Below are 17,121 nucleotides of genomic sequence, written 5' to 3' on the forward strand. Positions count from 1 at the left end.
AGCTACCTCTAACGCTAACCAGAAGTAAATAAATATACAGAACTGGGGTGTGCATCCTGGGTCACACGAGCAATGTACGATCCGCAGTTAAATTTATTTCTGGCGGTTTTTATAATTTAATGTGTCATGGTTAATAGATCGCGCATATCAACTGTTTTTCCGTACATAGTCTGGGCATTTACACTGAATCTTATCTGGAGATTTTTTTTAAATGAAGGTACTTCACTCCAGTTGCAAATGTTTAAAATTTGCATTGGTGCTTTACTTAAATCTCCTGAAATAATTTATAGCCATAGGAATGTGATATGGTAAAACTGCGTATACAAAATCCTGTAAAGCAATAAGCCTAATGTATTTATTGTTCAGTTAGTCACAGCTAGTAGGAGAATCGAGCATTTTCATTTCTCGCTAGTTATTTAATTCTCGATTCTAAAGTACGGAGGGCAAGTTGAAGGGAGTGGTAGAGGTTTTTACTACATGTAGATGTGTAATCTGATTTCTTTATAAAATTAATGTTTGAAATCGCTTACTCGCAAGTGTTAGTATGGAGCTAATCAGAAAGAACGGATTTGGTTTTGTTTAAAATCTCACTAAATACCGGGAAAGATGAGGATCGGTGTTTGTGCAACAGTCCTCCTGTTGTGTAGCCCTAATGTAAATTGATAATAATACTTGAATAGTGTAAATGGACTTAATTCTGGTGTCGTGTTTGTTCACATTGCTATTTTTAAAGTATGCAGACATATACATCCATCGTGATTCTACCATTGGGATTTATCTACTGAGTTATGGAACAGTCGGTGGCTTTTATTTTCAGAAATCTAGCTCACCTCATCAAATATCATAATCAATCGGGTCCACTGTTAAATCAATCCGCCCATCCGAGAACGAATTAGTTGGTAATTCGTCACATCATTGAACAATTCAATGGCGAGGAGCATTGCTTTTGATCCGGAACTTTGTAAGTAAATTATGTATATACAAGTGATCTTGATTTAATCTATTTTCTTTTTTCGCAATTTTATATATTTATCCCGACAACGCCAGACAACGTGCAACAATATCATTTAATCCCTCTGATGCAAATACTTACGGATGGCGAGACGCTACCAGATTTACCAGGTGAACATCAGCATCACGTCGAGTCTGCAATATGTGAGAAGCAGGACCTTGGTGGATTAGGTGGTGTGAGTTACGTAATCGTCGACAAGCTTGATCAAATTGGGAAAGAAAATGCATCGTTGGCTTGTCCACCCATTATGTGTTATCGGTGAGAAAAAAAAACTTTTTCTTTCTTTCTCAAAGAGCGATTGGTATGCCTGATATATTATTGTAATCCTTCCCTTTCTCAGCCCTGCATTTTACCGTTTAATATTTGATCCAGTAAATCACCTATATTGTTTGATACTTTTAGACAATGGGAATCGAATATTGCCAATCTTGCTCCTCTGGAACCGAAATACAATTTGGAGGCAACGCCAGGTTTTCCGGCTGACTACGTTCCCATTGCGCTGCCACTAACCGGAAACAGGTATGAGGTTTACCCATCATTGTCTTAAAGCTACCCGCTTACCTTGCTTCATTCTTTCCGACAATCACCGCACAGTAATGTTCCTGTCGAAGGTAATAGCAATGAAAATCGCTCACTACGCTCCGCAGAGGATCCTGTTAGCAATATATCTCCTCAAAGCACAGTTAGCTATAAGGTCTATCGAGCGCTTCGAAACGGCTCCAAAGTTTATCTTCCCGAAATCGGGCCGCCGTCAGCCGAGCATCTAAGGATGCTGCTGAAAAGAATAGGATTGAAGACAGCATCTTACGTGGATCTTGTGAAGAGGGCACAACAAGGGAAGGATGCCATCGACGAGTACGTATAAGGAAATTATTGAATACTGAATAAGCATATATGCATCGAATCGGGACCGGCCCACTACAACAATACAGATAGTAAGAACCTATGGCTCGCAATCCATGTGTGGCTCGTTTAGATATAAGATATGGTTCCTTGATAAATATTTAATATTTTACCTAATTTATCAATATTGCAGCAACTTGATCGTTTTATGGCGGCGAGGATGATTACTCTCGTGGTAGCACAAACATATCTTTGAGAGGTCAAGACAGTGGGATATGCAGGGTTAGGGGCTCGCTCAGGACTTTTTTCAAAATCCCCAAATCCAAGTTGCTGTCGCACCAGCGACAAACACCACTCGAGAATTCGACCAACTATCGCGCGCCTAGCAATCTTGGATTGCACAATACCTTGATTGACGAAAGAGAATAGCAGACATAGCGACACTTGTATAGGACAATGCTTTTTCTTGATTGGTTATCAGTTTTTAGCACCGCCGTGAAAATGTGAGTGTGTAACTCAACGTTACGTTACGCCGAATATTTTAGGACTTGATCAAATACTTGGATTTTCAGAATCAACGCTACAATTACATTTCATTAATATCAGTAATTATGAGTTCCAAGCTATTTACAATGTGTTGCGCTGTCACAGGTGACGAGGCTTGGCCAGCATGTGCCTCATTTGAGTCTTACCTCTCCTTTCGCGCTTTATTTTCGAACAATAAATATGACAATTCCGTGACTTTGGGAATAAAAATGTTCAGAATCTTGTCATTCATAAACATCGATAGAAGATACCATGACCCATTGAACGTTTCACAATTTCCCTTCACTCATCTCTGACGACATCTGAGGCAATGCTTCACTTGCCTCCCCTAATCTCACGTCACTGATACATCACACGGTGGGTGTGTACTGATGTGGTGACCATGTTCGACTCCACCTACTCATCTGGACAGGACAACATGGCACACACTACGAATCCCATATATTAGTGCTAGCAATACGTCACGAATGTTCAATTATGACGTAATAGTAGATTGACACGCATGGCTCTTTGGGAGTAACAATTGAAAATATTGGACCGATATGGCTCTTCGGCCAAAAAGGGTTCCCGACCACTATGGTGTATTGCCTCCTCCATAACTATTGGTAATGAACTCATTGGTTGTGTAATCACCAATGTGTAATTACGAGTTGGATCTCATGCTGAGAGATATTGTAGCGTAATTTGGTGGCTCAGGTGCGAAAAACAGTACTATTCATATTGTATATAGGACGGACACTTGGATAACAGTTAATTTATTCTTATTTCCTTCATCCTTACCTGAAAGTTGTTATAGCGTAGCTTTATGCTTGCGGTGCGACACTATTTTCTGTATAGATTTTCGGTCAAAAGCTTGGATAACCTAGCATTTACCATTTCTTCACAGCCGTAGAAACAAGAGAGGGTATTCGTCTCGGATTGTGTTCACATTAGAAGAGGGAAGGACTCTTAACATCATTTTGGGGCCGGCAGCGGTCATGGATGCCTTGAACGATCGGCCCAAGCCGCCTTTACCGTATGATGTAATCATTTTCCTGGCGATGGAAATTACGGATGGCACTGGATTGGAAGTCCATGATATATACCAATATATATCAAAACTCTTCCCATACTACGAAAAGTCGGAAGAAAAAGTATTCAAGGTTAATTGAGCTTTCGATGCTATCTATGTACATTGTAACATCGCAAGCATAGCCAAGATTCTTTTAGATTCCGGCTATTCAGAAGATGAGAGTGTCATCAGTACAATGCGTTTTGTTTGAATACTCGCAGTGACGTTAGATATAGGCTTTACACATCAATTTCAATCCATTAGGTTTATAGGACCTTTTGCTAATTCTACTGGATTCACGGGATATTTTCACGAATTGAAGTGTGTTATATATTTTCAGAGTAGCATCCGTAATCGCTTGTCAGTCCGCGCCAAGTCAGATGGTATAAATACGGTCCTCTACCAAAAGTGCGGCATTGGTATTCGAGGAACGTCACTCTGGAAAATAGCAGCGAATCAGAACTCCCGCAATGTTCTGATAGATAAATTTAAAGCATCGATCAGCACTGAGAGCAAATTAGAAAAGCTACGGATATCAATCCGCGATACAAGTGAGTATGGTTACTTCAACCGTGTATGATAAGATTCATGTAAAATAGGCCAATTAGTATTTATTATGGCAATATGGTTATTGCCTGCGCGCATTAAAACGAATTGTACTCGTTCTTGATGTGGAGGATATGACTAGTAGGCTGAAACTTGGTGACACTTCTCGATGTAGTAGTACTAGCAATGTACTAATTTATGCAGCCTCAGAATCTGTTCACTGGTGTCTATATGATCAGGGAGGACTAAAGACTGACTAAAATGAAACAATCGACAAGGTGAAGCAAAAAAGCACAACCGCTTGACCGTCATTCAGTAATGGTTGACTTAAGTAATTTTTCAAAATAAGATTTTCGATTTGCTTTTAAAGCATATTATGCATCATGAGCTTTGAAATACTCCATGAACATTTTTATGGATCGTAGTGAAATTTTAATTACCGTCATCCTGATATAAGTTTCTATCTTCATTTTTTTAATACATACTTGATTGGAATACCATTTTGGAAATTATTGTTTTTTTTTTCACGGAATACCAATATATATATAAATCTTAGTAATGTGGAAAAATATTACTTAGCATTCATAAAGAAAATATATTCAGCGAGAAAAAGGACCAAAGATATGGATTTCTGTCTCAACTTATTTCTTCATGACACCACATTGCTTGGTTCGTGATCTCTAAAATGGTAAACTTTGATCTGGCCTGGTTTATTAGTTGCGAGTTAACGACAGGTAAACCACCTGATTGTGAATGCTGCATGATTGCATGTGTATCATACTGCATATGTGTACACCTTATTCACCCTGTCTGGTTGTTAAAGTACATGCATCCCAGTGGTTACTTTAGGCCAATGTTTTTTCAACCTTTGTAGCTCTTTTACCCTGGATCTGTCATGAAATGTTTCTCGTACATTCAGAATCGAAACAGCACTCAGTCAGGCCGCCCCCTAACGCTGGTCGTTGGCCCCCGTAGGGTTTTCTACACAACTTATGTGGATTTCGGGGACAGGGTACATTTCAGCGACTGGAGTTATACATATCGAACGTTTGGCCCAATGTGGTGTGTGTTAAGGGCCAAATGGTTATCATCACCGATGTCTTTGGTAACGCAGTTTGCTTGGTCGCAGGTGCACGAAAATTCAAAGGTATCAGTATGTTCTGGACCTGGCGTCGAAATACCGATGTCTGATAGTTCCGCAGCAGCAGCTTTCACACCATTAATATAGAGTACCCCGACGGCTGCAAGCAGCCATTCTCTCTTATTTATAGTAACTTCTATTGTATTTTTTATTTTTGTCCAAAATGGTAGGTAGCCAAATCGACACCAACAATTCTCTGGAAAGGATAATCGCACAACGGCAAATAACATTTTTAGTTGAACAAATCTATTTATTAATATTATACTTTATGTGGATTTGTGGAATATTCTTAGTCCTTAGCGTATAATCTCACACTTTATCTCTTACCCCCTACTTTGGTGCTTCGTACCCCGAGGTGGTCCATGGACGCCTGGTTAAGAACTGTTGCTTTGAACCAGTGGTTCCCAACCTTTTTCGACTCATCGCCCCTTTTTGAAGCTCCACACCGATCATCGCCCCCAAATATTGGAACCCAAAAACAGCACTCGTCCCCTCACCCGAAAAAAATGTTGGTCTTTGGCGCCATAGGGTAAAAAGCCAAACCCCAGACCCCCTCAGTCAGTGGGCTTTTTGTCGCTACATATCAGCTATACCATATTTCATGTACTCTATGGAGAGTCACCGTATTTTGCCTAAACGCGCGAAGCGCGACAAATTTACATAATTCATGTTTAAATCGGTCAATATGGTCGATGTGGTATGTTGGAAAAAGTAGGACCCTTAAATAATCGTTACACATCTTTGGGCGGAATCGTTGTTATGTTGACTTCTTTACGATGCTATTTCGTGACCTCCTATATCTGCTATGTCAGAAGATATGGAAATCGTCAAAACGTACCAAACTAAAAGACGCACGTGATTTCATATTGGTATTTCTTTACTGGCAAATAATTTTTTCATTTCGGGATGGCATTTGTCCTGTGGGGTTAAGGTCGCCAGGACAAGAACATTCGACGCCAGCCATTGAGGCGCCTATGGACAATTAAACATATATGTTTATATATCGAAGTTTTCGTTTGCACTAGGGCATTTCTTTTCGGCCAAGGTCTCATCGCTGCTGATCGTTCTGGCACACTTCTCGGAGTCGCATGTTACATGGCCTCTAATTTCATATATCTTGGTGTGTCGTGGCGCAGTAATGGCCGACGCCGAAGTCTCCTATTTCCATAAATCATGCGTATTTTTTTGGGGTGACGGGGCCCCCAACAGCAAGATACATGAAAATCAAAATTTTTGAAAAAGTCGCAGCAATTTCTAAAAAATTACTCCATCATTCATGTTAATTCACGAAATAATTTTGGGCTTCCTTCGATTTCGGGCCCCCCACCTCCAATTGGGGGTTTGGGGTGCGGTAGTTACGGTCCCGACTCCAATATAGCCGTTTTAACGCGCCATCGCCCCCCATCGCCCCTTTCGTTATTTTCGCCCCCCTAGACCGACAAATCGCCCCCTGGGGGGCGATATCGCCCACGTTGGGAACCACTGCTTTAAACTAAGAGAATGTTTATTCACAGTTGCAGGTGAACTTCGGGAAGTTTTCCAGAAAGATGACCAGTTAAGACACATCGATTCGAAACTGTTCGGAAAAGTAAACGGAGCGGAACGGCCTCGCGAACGAGCTCCTACAAGATTAGAATTTGAGGACAGTGGGCCAGACTGTCCTGGGTTAATTTACGAGGCGTTTTGGCACGCACATAACTCAGTCCACAGTCCGTTTGCAGTCGAAGCCGATACCTACGTCGATGAATGCCTCATGGACATGTTTTGAACTAGGTGGTAATGTAGCAAAATCATTCACGGCATATCGTATGGTAGTAGCGGACATTTCCCCGTTACGCCCTGGTTTTTCGCTATTTTAAATTATTCCCATAGGTTCAATGTCTACTTGAGTTGCGTATTATTTGCCGCTCACATTCATATTACTGAGAATAATCTACATCTATGCTCTTACAAATTCCAAAATGCGACTTTCAAGTACACAAACCCACAGTACTGGTCTTGTCGAAATAACAACCTTTCAAATTTACCATCGTTCCAGTTTAATAGTAGTCTTTGGAAGTATATTTTCTAGTCAATGTAGTCAGTGTCCATAATAAAAGAAAAGCCTAGAATTGTACAGTATCGGTACTGGTCATGTTTTGTCATTCTGAATAGTCAATGTGAAGTTTGATCAGTGGTTTCATGTATTAGGGTTCAGAGTGAATGTCAGAGTGAATTTTCACGTTTCTGATCATAAAAAAGATATGTGACACGTAAATATTATCAAATACTTGCAAATTCGAAATTTCGACGCGGGCCACGTGTTTGAGGTCCCTGCTCTACGATGTATTCAACGCTGAATCATCGACACTGCGAAATAAAGCTGCTGAGCCTGGCCGCTTCGCAGATCAGTTAATATAGTATCCTACCACTGCCGTTGTCTAGTATTCTCGTAGTCCCACAACGTTTCCATATCTACGCCACCGAGTCTCTAGTATTATCCAAGTGTCCGTTTATTAAATTTTGTTAACAGGATATGCCAATTATACAAAATACCGATTTCCTCGGCAAACGGCATGTGTCGTTTATCAATATCGAATAGGCATAATATACCGCAGTCGTTTTAAAAGATAGGGAGCATCATTTATCGCCATACGCCCATAGCGCACAAATGAGCTTCCCATAGGCTTGTCATTTGATAGGTGCCTTCGACAGCAGCTGATTTGCCGGATGTGAGCCTATACATTGTACGCATTATATAAATTGGCTGTTGCCGTGATGAAAAGACAGTTTAGTGGGCAAAAATAGTCATGGGCCATATTCGATTTGAAATATGATTTATGTACAGTATACAGAATGTAAAATTCATATAAAGTCCGTGTTATTTGTAATGGGATATCTGTTCACACAATCGCGTTTTAATGTTTTCTTTCCGTATCGTGTCTGAGGGAGTGTTGTTATATGGAGAAGTAAAGATAGGGGTTGTGGACATGGTTTTCAATTTGAGTGTAACGACAGCTCCCTTGGTGGTCCGACTTTGATGTCACTGTTATATTGATCCTCTCGCCTTTCCCCCGTCTACATCTGTGTATTGTATTTCACTTCATTGTATAATCAATACATGTATTATCTATTGCAATCATGTTGGGTACGTGGATCTTGCTGATTCGGAAATTAGGGCCGATGATAGAAACATCATGGCTTCTACATCATGAATGGACAAAGTATTCAATTAATCTTTAATTCTTGACAGTGAAACTTCGTTGAGCTTCAATTCAAAACTGTACCTGTCAAAAAGGAACATATATCAAGCTTGTATTGTCAAAATGACACTAATTCTCACTATTCTATGTCTGAAATATGACGCTTTTCCGTTTATGAATACCTGGATGACCAGATTCCGTCACTTCTACGTGCTTGACAAGGAAACGCTTAGTGACCAAACTATACTTCGATATCATATGACTATACTTGGATATCAAAGATGTTCGTCGGCTCCAATGATACTCTAAACCAGTGGTTCTTAACCTTTTTCCCTCCAGCGCCACATTTCAAAAATTATCGTTCCCTAGCGCCCCCCACCCCCATATTGTCCTCCCTTTTCAGGTTTTTGAAAATGTCCTTCGAGGACGCTTGAATGTCCTCCTTTTCGGCAATTCGTCCTCCTTTACAGCTTCTAGAGCTAAGATAGTGGATAGTTTCGAGTAAAAAATGGGAAAAAATGATGCTAAACAGGAAATCGTGGTTCTAACGTAAGCGACGACTTTTTTAATCAACCAACTGAAAATATAGAAGAAAAACTGTATTTCGGGATGTGAGACTGAAAGTCGACTCTTTTTTTAGTCAACCAACCGCAATTTTGTGGTAAATTGACAATTTATTCCAGATTTTATTCGCATATTGTATGTCTGACAATTTTGAAAAAGTGTCCTCCTTTTGCGATTCCAAAATATGGTAACCCTACGTAACAGCACTTCGTCAGTCCCCCTAATAACGATTGTCTTGGGCACCCATAGCGTGATAAACCAAACTTCTGGGGGGCTTTGCCTCCGAAAACCCCGTCGCAAGATTTTGATGGTCACCAATGTTTGTGTGACCTGGTCGCCCTAGGCGCCAACATTTTCTACAGTGCATGAATGAATAGGTGGTAATTGCATATACATGTACAACCATACGGCAGATAATTTTTCTCTAATGGATGTTATTTGTCGTGTGGGGTGCAGATTGTGACGACATGATAATTCGGCATGGGCGATTTAAGCACCTATGGACAATTAAACATCGGGGCAATCCTCTTCGGATAAGGTTTTCTCGCTGACAATCTTTTTGGCACACTTCCCGGAGTCTGATATTGGCAGGAGCTTCATATGTCTTCGTGCATCGTGGGGTGGTAATGGCCGACGCCGAAATGCCTATTTATATTTTCTATAATTATGAGTATTTTTTCGTGGGGGAGTAGTCAAAACATGATGTGTAATGTATGTTCATTCACCGAAATAATTTATGAGACCCTACCTATATACCACAGGATTTGGTGGTATGATAGCTAGGGTGTGAGTGGTATGACAGTGTCGGCTGTGCCAAGCTATCGCCGCGGACGGTACTTTAGCAGTAAACAGCCGTACCAGGCTTCTGCCGTAGAATGTCGCACATATAGACAGCTTTGGCTACCAAGGCTACATCTGATTAAAATGAGCAAACATGGCCAGGACCTAGACTACAAGCATTTTAACTGGAGTTCTTGCTCCATACGCTCAAAATATGATTTTGTCTGAACTTGGTGTACAGTGTACAGCCTATTTCCATTTCGATTGACGGCTCTAATTCCATCGAGGTGAAGATATTTCCACTCGTCATCAGTTTCTTCAACGCCAAAGTTGGAGTGCGAGTGCGTATGTACAAAGTATGTACAAAAACGCTTTTTAACGGTAATCTAAGTTTTTTACCGTCCTTGTTTTTGGATCGATGGTAACCCTGCTTGTACATATAGAAATCAACAATATATTAAGAAAATTCCATATTTGGTCAATGGCAACGGCACATATTTCCCGATATGATAGCAACGCATAGCTGAAATGCCAGGAAAATTCATTTTCCGGCAGCTTACGCGTTGATTTCCTGTTCATGAGTGATTCAAACAAAGTCGTCCAGCCGACAACGACGACACTGTGGGGTATTGCGTAATTACGTACCCTATGCCTTTCTACGGCGGGGACGTATTGGTAACAAATACATCGTTGTACGACCTTGCGCGGGAGGACCTACCAAAACACGGAAGAGATACAGCAATTGTGAGTAAGCAATATCGTTTTTTATTACTGCACCCAATCATTAACTTTAACATGAATCTATGCCAAACAATGCAACCCATATTAGATATATATATGGTTTATATGAGGTTGTGGGTCACGACACAACACAATATCATATGATACGATGAGGAATTATCCGACGATTTATTTTTGTAGCTTTAAAATAAAAGTAAATTTAATTAATCATTCTGGCCAACAACATTCAAAGCATCTTTACGGTACAAAGGGCTCTCACTCTCAAAAGTGCGACAGTGCCTCTATCTTCGACTTAGACACGCTGTGCGCTGCAGGGTAAAATACCTATTTTGAAACATTTTGTGGAAAATAACCCGAGATAGCGTGGCGGGAGTGTTTTAATGGTAAGAGTTACCATACGTGCTCGTTTAGGAGGATTTGTCCTCCTTTTTAGGGGTTTTGAAAATTTAATCCGAGGACGCCTAAATATCCTCCTTTTTGAGATTTTATCCACATTTTTTTAGAATTTTGGGTTAAACACAGGGCGACATTCGACCGAGATACCATAAAATAGCACTGAACTGACACTCAGGCGGGACTGGTGGGTATTTCGGGAGCTGAGTGAAAGTTGATCTTTTTTTTAGTCACCGTCTACGGAGTGGGAGAAATTGACTAACTTTTCAGGATTTTCCACCGGTATTCTAAGTTTGAAAATTTTGACAAAGTGTCCCCTCCTTTCCCGATTCCAAAATATGGTAACCCTATTTAACGATGAATTGACGATCCAAAGGTACGCGCAATTCATTTCCCACGAGTTGCTGCAAACGTCGTCGGCATATATTTCGCAAAGAGCGCGACGAAAAACCTCGAGATTTGACAGATTTTGTCGAATGTTAATTTGCAAGGAGAAGTCATGGGTATATACACTATACAGCTATTGTTCTACTACATAATCGTATGTCCCTACTGCACAATCTACTGCGACGACATTTTCTTCAGCGACCCCCATACCGCCTCCTGAGCCCAACCCCCCTATCGCTAGACAGATCACAACGGCATCGAGATGCGTATTACTAAACTACATGAATAGCTACTAAGTATATCATATAGGGATACGACTTGCTATGAGTATTCTTGCTGCAGTGCTCGCGCTGCACGCCGGGGCCAAAAGATTGTCGCAATACTCGGTTCGAATTAGGGGTGTATATGGGCCAAAAACTAACCCTGGATCGTTACAAAAATTCGATCAACAAGATATTATGAAATAACGATTGGAAATTTTGCTCCGGTAACATCGTCGTAATTAACATCTTTCCAATGACACCAGACGTTCTTGATTGCCAATGCAACGTCGAAAATTGTAAGGGAACAGTGACAGCGTCTATTGTTCCCTGACCACGCCCATGGCGACAATAACTATACTTAGGGCTATTCAAAAATAACCTTTTTTCCTGAATCTTGTGGGTTACTTGATTAAATCGTTAGGTTGCCTTGAAAAATGACGCACACCAAATTTGAATTCATTCCAACCAATATTCGCGGATTTCGTAGAGTTTGAAAATTTTGAATTTGCCTGAAAATGCAAAAAAAAAATTTTTTCAAATTTTTCTGCCAACCCTATGAAATTGTTGCGCTGTCTTCAAAAACTATGCAAAACAAATTTGACTCAATTCGAAGCCGTAGAAGTGTAGTTATTTCAGTTTTTCTTTGATAATTCTGGGATTATCCTTGATTGGTGGATCATCCCAGAATTATCATCAAAAAACTTGAATAACTCGGCTTCTGCAGCTTGGAATTGAGTCAAATTTGTTTTGCATCGTTTTTGAAGACAGTGCAACAATTTCATAAGGTTGGAAGGAAAATTGAAAAAAAAAATTTTTTTGATATTTTAAGCAAATTCAAAATTTTCAAACTCTACGAAATCCGCGAATATTGGTTGGAATGAATTCAAATTTGGTGTGCGTCATTTCTTAAGGCAACCTAACGATTTAATCAAGTAACCCGCAAGATTAGGGAAAAAAGGTTATTTTTGAACAGCCCTACTATACATATATAGTAGGGCTGAACATCACATTCTTCCTGGTAAATGTGATTACATGCATGTAGTACGAATAAACTAAGGGGAATAATTCGGATAAACTTGGATAAATAATTTCAATCTCTTGCAGATATCTCCCACGGAACTGGAATGTGTTATATTACGCCATCCTGATGTTAACGATGTGGGCGTTGTCACAATCCCAGATGAAAGATTTGGAGAAGTTCCGAAAGCCTTCATTGTTCGAAATAACTCAATGCTATGTGCCGACCAAGTCCATCGAATCGTCGAAGGCAAGATTCCACTATCTGTTTTACCCGTGTATTATCGTGATTCTATGTCCAAACAAACTAACAAAGAAATATGTCCTATACCTCAGAAAATCTTGCGGCCTACAAGCGTTTGCGCGGGGGAATAGAATTCGTCGATGCCATACCGAGAACGGAGAGTGCTGGAAAATTACGTTGAAATGTATTGAAAGAAATGGCTGAATTTTAAATACCGTTTTATTACAGGGGTGATTCACCAGTCCCGAACTACCGTTCACAACTCCAAGTTGGGGTCAGCGTTACTGATATTTAACTTCTCTCGAATGTAGGATTGCTGATTTAGCCTATTGTGATTACGTTTGCTACATATAATAAAATTGTGCATCAAATTGAGAGAAAACCTTTGCGTCTGTGCGATGTCGACACTTTCGTGTAGGATAGGATTTCATTCGTTTTGTCTGAAATATGGTCAAACCCACATTACCCGAATTTATTCGGGATATCGTCTCTTGTAGCTTAGATTTCAATTTATTTATTTCGTTATAGTGACGTACACTTAGGGTGGATTGCACAGATGTCGATTAATTCCTAATCGCCGATTAAATGTCAGTAATCGGCTGGCTTCCGTGGCACAGATGCCGATCTGCCACTAATCGGTGAATTTTAATCGGCCAAATGTTATCCGCCGAGCGAGGTGTCTAGAAAGTTAATCGGCTGTGTGCTTCGCGTTGACTGCGGTCTGGGCTGGCTACAGGTACACTAGTATTTGGTATTGAGATGGTGTTAACTGGATGCTCTGACGTGCAGTTGTGGTATTAGCTGAAAACATTGTACTCAGACACTACTACCACTGTTGGCGCATATTATGGGCGTGGCCCTACCACAGCCGATAGTACCTTATGCTATGATTACCGGTATGACATTTTTTACAGACTGTACTGTACACTGTACAGAATTCGATAGTATACTTTGGAAATAAAATACGAGGACGGAAAATTGCAACAGACAGGAAAAGTTTAGAATAATTGAATTGATAGAAGAATATATTGAAACCAAAGAAGACAAAAAGACTGACGGCAAAACAAAAAGATGCGGCCTGAGATGTAATCAGTAAGAAATATGCAGCTATGAATACCGGTCCTGCGCGTGCAGCCGTACAACTGGCCAAATCCAGAATGAATTGAAAAATTTGAAACGAAAAGCAAAAAAGTTGTATGCATCACGACGCGTCGAACGGGCCAAAACTGGCCCACCTCCAGTTGACAAACTCCTTGGAAAAGGTTTTCGATAGGTAATTTTACTGACAATTCTTTAAAATTCGCAGTAGGAGATGTATTGTTTCCATCTGTGTTTATCGTGACTCTGTGCGTGCTTCATACTCACGTTTTAACGCTCGTTTTGAACTGAATAGACAAATTTTGATGATCATGAGAAACAAATATTGTCTTTTTGTAATTCCCAACTAACTAACCATATCCAGAGACTGCTGCACGTCATCAGCTATACGAAAACGATACATGGGGAACACTGCTCAGCAAATTCCTAATCTGAACCGCTCCTTGATCAATCTGCAATTGATTTTTATAGCACTGGTATATTTATTATCACTTTTCAGACCTTATTCCATCTCAAATTGAATGTTTGAAACATCGGTATGACTACGATTGCGTATTCGATAGTCACACGAACAATGGTGAGTGCATTTAGGACATAAACTTTTTTAATATGTTACAACCAACGACAGAGGAACTTGCATCCAATTTTAACTTGCAACAGTCTGGCTTTGCTACAGTGCAGGTGCCTGAGCAGTCTCGTTGGCCATATTATTGTTAGGCTTGCAACTTGACTTGAAGATTTGATTTCGAGTCAGGATTTCTCATACCGTATGTCATATTGAAGCAGTGACTCGAGTCAAATCCATTCATCCTATTCCAACTCGAGTCAAGTCATGATTTTAGTCATTTATCCTTCCTATGTGTCGCGAGGTTAAGATAAACCGTGAAAAAATAATTTGAAAGTAACTTTTCTAATGTATTTCTAACTAAAATTTTTAAATAAAATGTTTATTCAGATGCATATTCCGAAGATTCAGTTTGCATCTTCATCATCGACGAGGATGTGAACACAGAGGCTGGTTCTTCATGTCACAACAGCGATGGTAAGTTGAGGTACTAATTTGAAATCCATATGAATCGTGTTGGTACTAACATAGCCACACGAATACTTCAAATAGAACATTGCGGGTTGTTTTGATTGACATTAACATTGCTCTATTGAATTTGAACTCTATTGAATCAATACAACTGTTGTTAACCATAGTTTTCTTGCAGCAAATGAAATTGCTGCCCTTTTCGTTGTTGATGGCGATGTGATGCTTTCTTCAGTTCCTTCGACAGACTTCAGGATGGAACACCAGACCGGTAAGTGTTAGCATACAATGATGGTGATGCAAACCACAGTTTATTCATTACTACATTCAGATATGCAAGATGAAACAGAGAACACAAAAAGCTCAACGCCAATTGTCTCGAAAAAGAGAGCCAGGTGTGTTGATGAAAAAAATCATATTTTAACTATAATGTTGGTGATCAAAATGTGGTGTTCGGAAATGAGCGTCCTGGAAATGGCAAAGGAGCAACATGATATCAGAATGAAATATTTTAAATTACAGATGCATGTCAAGTACCAGAAACTGGAAATGGAAAAAGAACTGCAAAATTGAGAAAATACAGCAACGAATCGAAATAGCACCAAAACCAGACTTGGACAACTAGTTAATTGGCTGTATAATTGGCTGTATAATTAGAATAGTAAGTGCAAAATGCCAGTAATATAATTCTAACTTAATTTCTGGTTTTGCTGAAAATTCTACAGTAGAACTCTACAATACTGAGCGAGTTGTGCAGATTCACTTTCCAAATTTTCACATATTCAGTAATCCCTATTCTAATTTAATTGAAAAATAACTACTGTCTATAATTCTATTATAATTTGGAAAATATGCAGCCATAATTATCATTATAGTCTAATTTTGAAAAGCTGATTTTCTAGTTGTCCAATTCTGACTACAGCATGGGCTACTGGATCTCGTAATAAAAATAATTGACGAGGAATTGAATGTGTGGTTATTGGTGTTCAAACACGAGATGAAATACTCAAGACATTCCAGAGAAGTGATTTTGAACAATCTGTCTGCGCTGAAGTCGTGCTCGGTTGTGTTGTGCCGTCACGTTATCGGTGTCGCTGACCTCCAGGGTATATTCCAATGGCTTTGCTCTGTCTTTGACCAATCTTCTTGGCACTCTCTCTTCTGCTAGGCTCTCTGACATCTGGAGGGTAGCAAGAACATTGAGGTATGGATCCATTGTTATTCTCAGTCGATATTGCACTATATTAATGTAGCTCTCTATTCTATAAAACAGGTTGTATTGAATTTTATGGTTGACCAAATTCTTGATAAACTGAAGTGAGGTTCGGCTGTCAACAAACAAGATTACTCAACTGGGTAACAGCAGATAACTTTGCATTGCAAAATTGTAACATAAATGCATTACTGTTTGTACAGCACTTGAGCACATCGCACAACAGTTAGATCCTTGCAATGGCTGAAATTTACTTCTACATTCCTGCAGAGCCAATTGTCATTGGTATGGAGAAATCAAAATCGTATGCAAATGTGTGTGTATGAACTCAATTTGTATATCTTCACATTGGTGAAGCGGCTATCATGACTAATGCACCAATAAACGGAAAATATAATTCTATCTGAAAAGTATCTATCTAGTTCTAGATATCCCTGAGTAATGAGATAAATGTCCTGCAATATACGAAATTTGTAATAGAGTTTCTGGCATAGCAATACCGGTAGACGATGATTTTGGTACGCTATTCCTACAATACCTCTTTTCATAACCTCAAAACGTCTGTTCTGACGCGTTCTGGCGTTCATAACCTTACACTGTGCAGTAGCAACAGTTTAGTTGGCTGCTATACGCACATGACATCAACTAAACATACATATCTATGAAGAGCGCATCTCTCCCTCATGACGACACGGTTCATATCGCCACCGACCGAAAACAGCTGATTGCTAACGTACGTCATTTGCGTCGATTTGCGTCAGTAATCCGCGATAAGATAACTCACAAGCGAATCCGTATCTGTACCACAGAGTCACCAGGTGACCTTGCTCGCTGATTAAATTATAGCCGATTAAGGCAATCGGTGATTACTTTTCAATCGGCATCTGTGCAATCCACCCTTAGAGATGATAAACTATTTCAAATTTTGTCATGACTCGCCGGCAACAGGCACATGGTCCACACGGACCCTAGGGCTATGATCCACATGTTTGGACTCGGGAACTCCGGCATTAAATCAAACTCCTTATTGGTACAATCCTAATTTTGTCATCCTTAAGTATAGTATC

General features: G+C 39.9%; 1 protein-coding gene and 2 long non-coding RNA genes across 4 annotated transcripts in view; 2 read left to right on the forward strand and 1 right to left on the reverse strand.

The window, feature by feature from the left end:
• LOC145453911 (uncharacterized) overlaps positions 1-17,121 on the reverse strand; it is a 131,321-nt gene that overhangs the window by 38,421 nt on the left and 75,779 nt on the right. The window lies entirely within an intron of this gene.
• LOC145454632 (uncharacterized) lies at positions 824-8,257 on the forward strand. The gene is made up of 6 exons (XM_080332622.1): positions 824-961; positions 1,048-1,270; positions 1,415-1,867; positions 3,288-3,543; positions 3,793-4,003; positions 6,654-8,257. The coding sequence occupies exons 3-6, from the start codon at positions 1,782-1,784 to the stop codon at positions 6,905-6,907; spliced, it is 807 nt and encodes a 268-aa protein (XP_080188748.1). The 5' UTR covers positions 824-961; positions 1,048-1,270; positions 1,415-1,781; the 3' UTR covers positions 6,908-8,257.
• LOC145454437 (uncharacterized) lies at positions 14,013-15,805 on the forward strand. Of its 2 annotated transcripts, none has more exons than XR_013920130.1 (4): positions 14,013-14,385; positions 14,764-14,850; positions 15,023-15,112; positions 15,173-15,805. It is a non-coding gene; the product is annotated as an uncharacterized LOC145454437 (long non-coding RNA). The 2 variants fall into 2 exon arrangements; XR_013920131.1 differs by having other exon boundaries at positions 14,029-14,850; positions 15,173-15,236; positions 15,364-15,805.

This window comes from Botryllus schlosseri, chromosome 13, assembly GCF_051294905.1.
Source record: "Botryllus schlosseri isolate E-star chromosome 13, Bs_hap1, whole genome shotgun sequence".
Classification (NCBI taxonomy): Eukaryota; Metazoa; Chordata; class Ascidiacea; order Stolidobranchia; family Styelidae; genus Botryllus; species Botryllus schlosseri.

What these genes read in the sequence shown, in the direction of transcription:
- LOC145454632 (XM_080332622.1), top strand. Translation starts at nt 1,782, where the DNA reads ATGCTGCTGAAAAGAATAGGATTGAAGACAGCATCTTACGTGGATCTT. An exon ending in CGGAAGAAAAAGTATTCAAG is followed by an intron (nt 3,544 to 3,792) that starts GTTAATTGAGCT and finishes ATATATTTTCAG; the next exon opens with AGTAGCATCCGTAATCGCTT. An exon ending in GATATCAATCCGCGATACAA is followed by an intron (nt 4,004 to 6,653) that starts GTGAGTATGGTT and finishes GTTTATTCACAG; the next exon opens with TTGCAGGTGAACTTCGGGAA.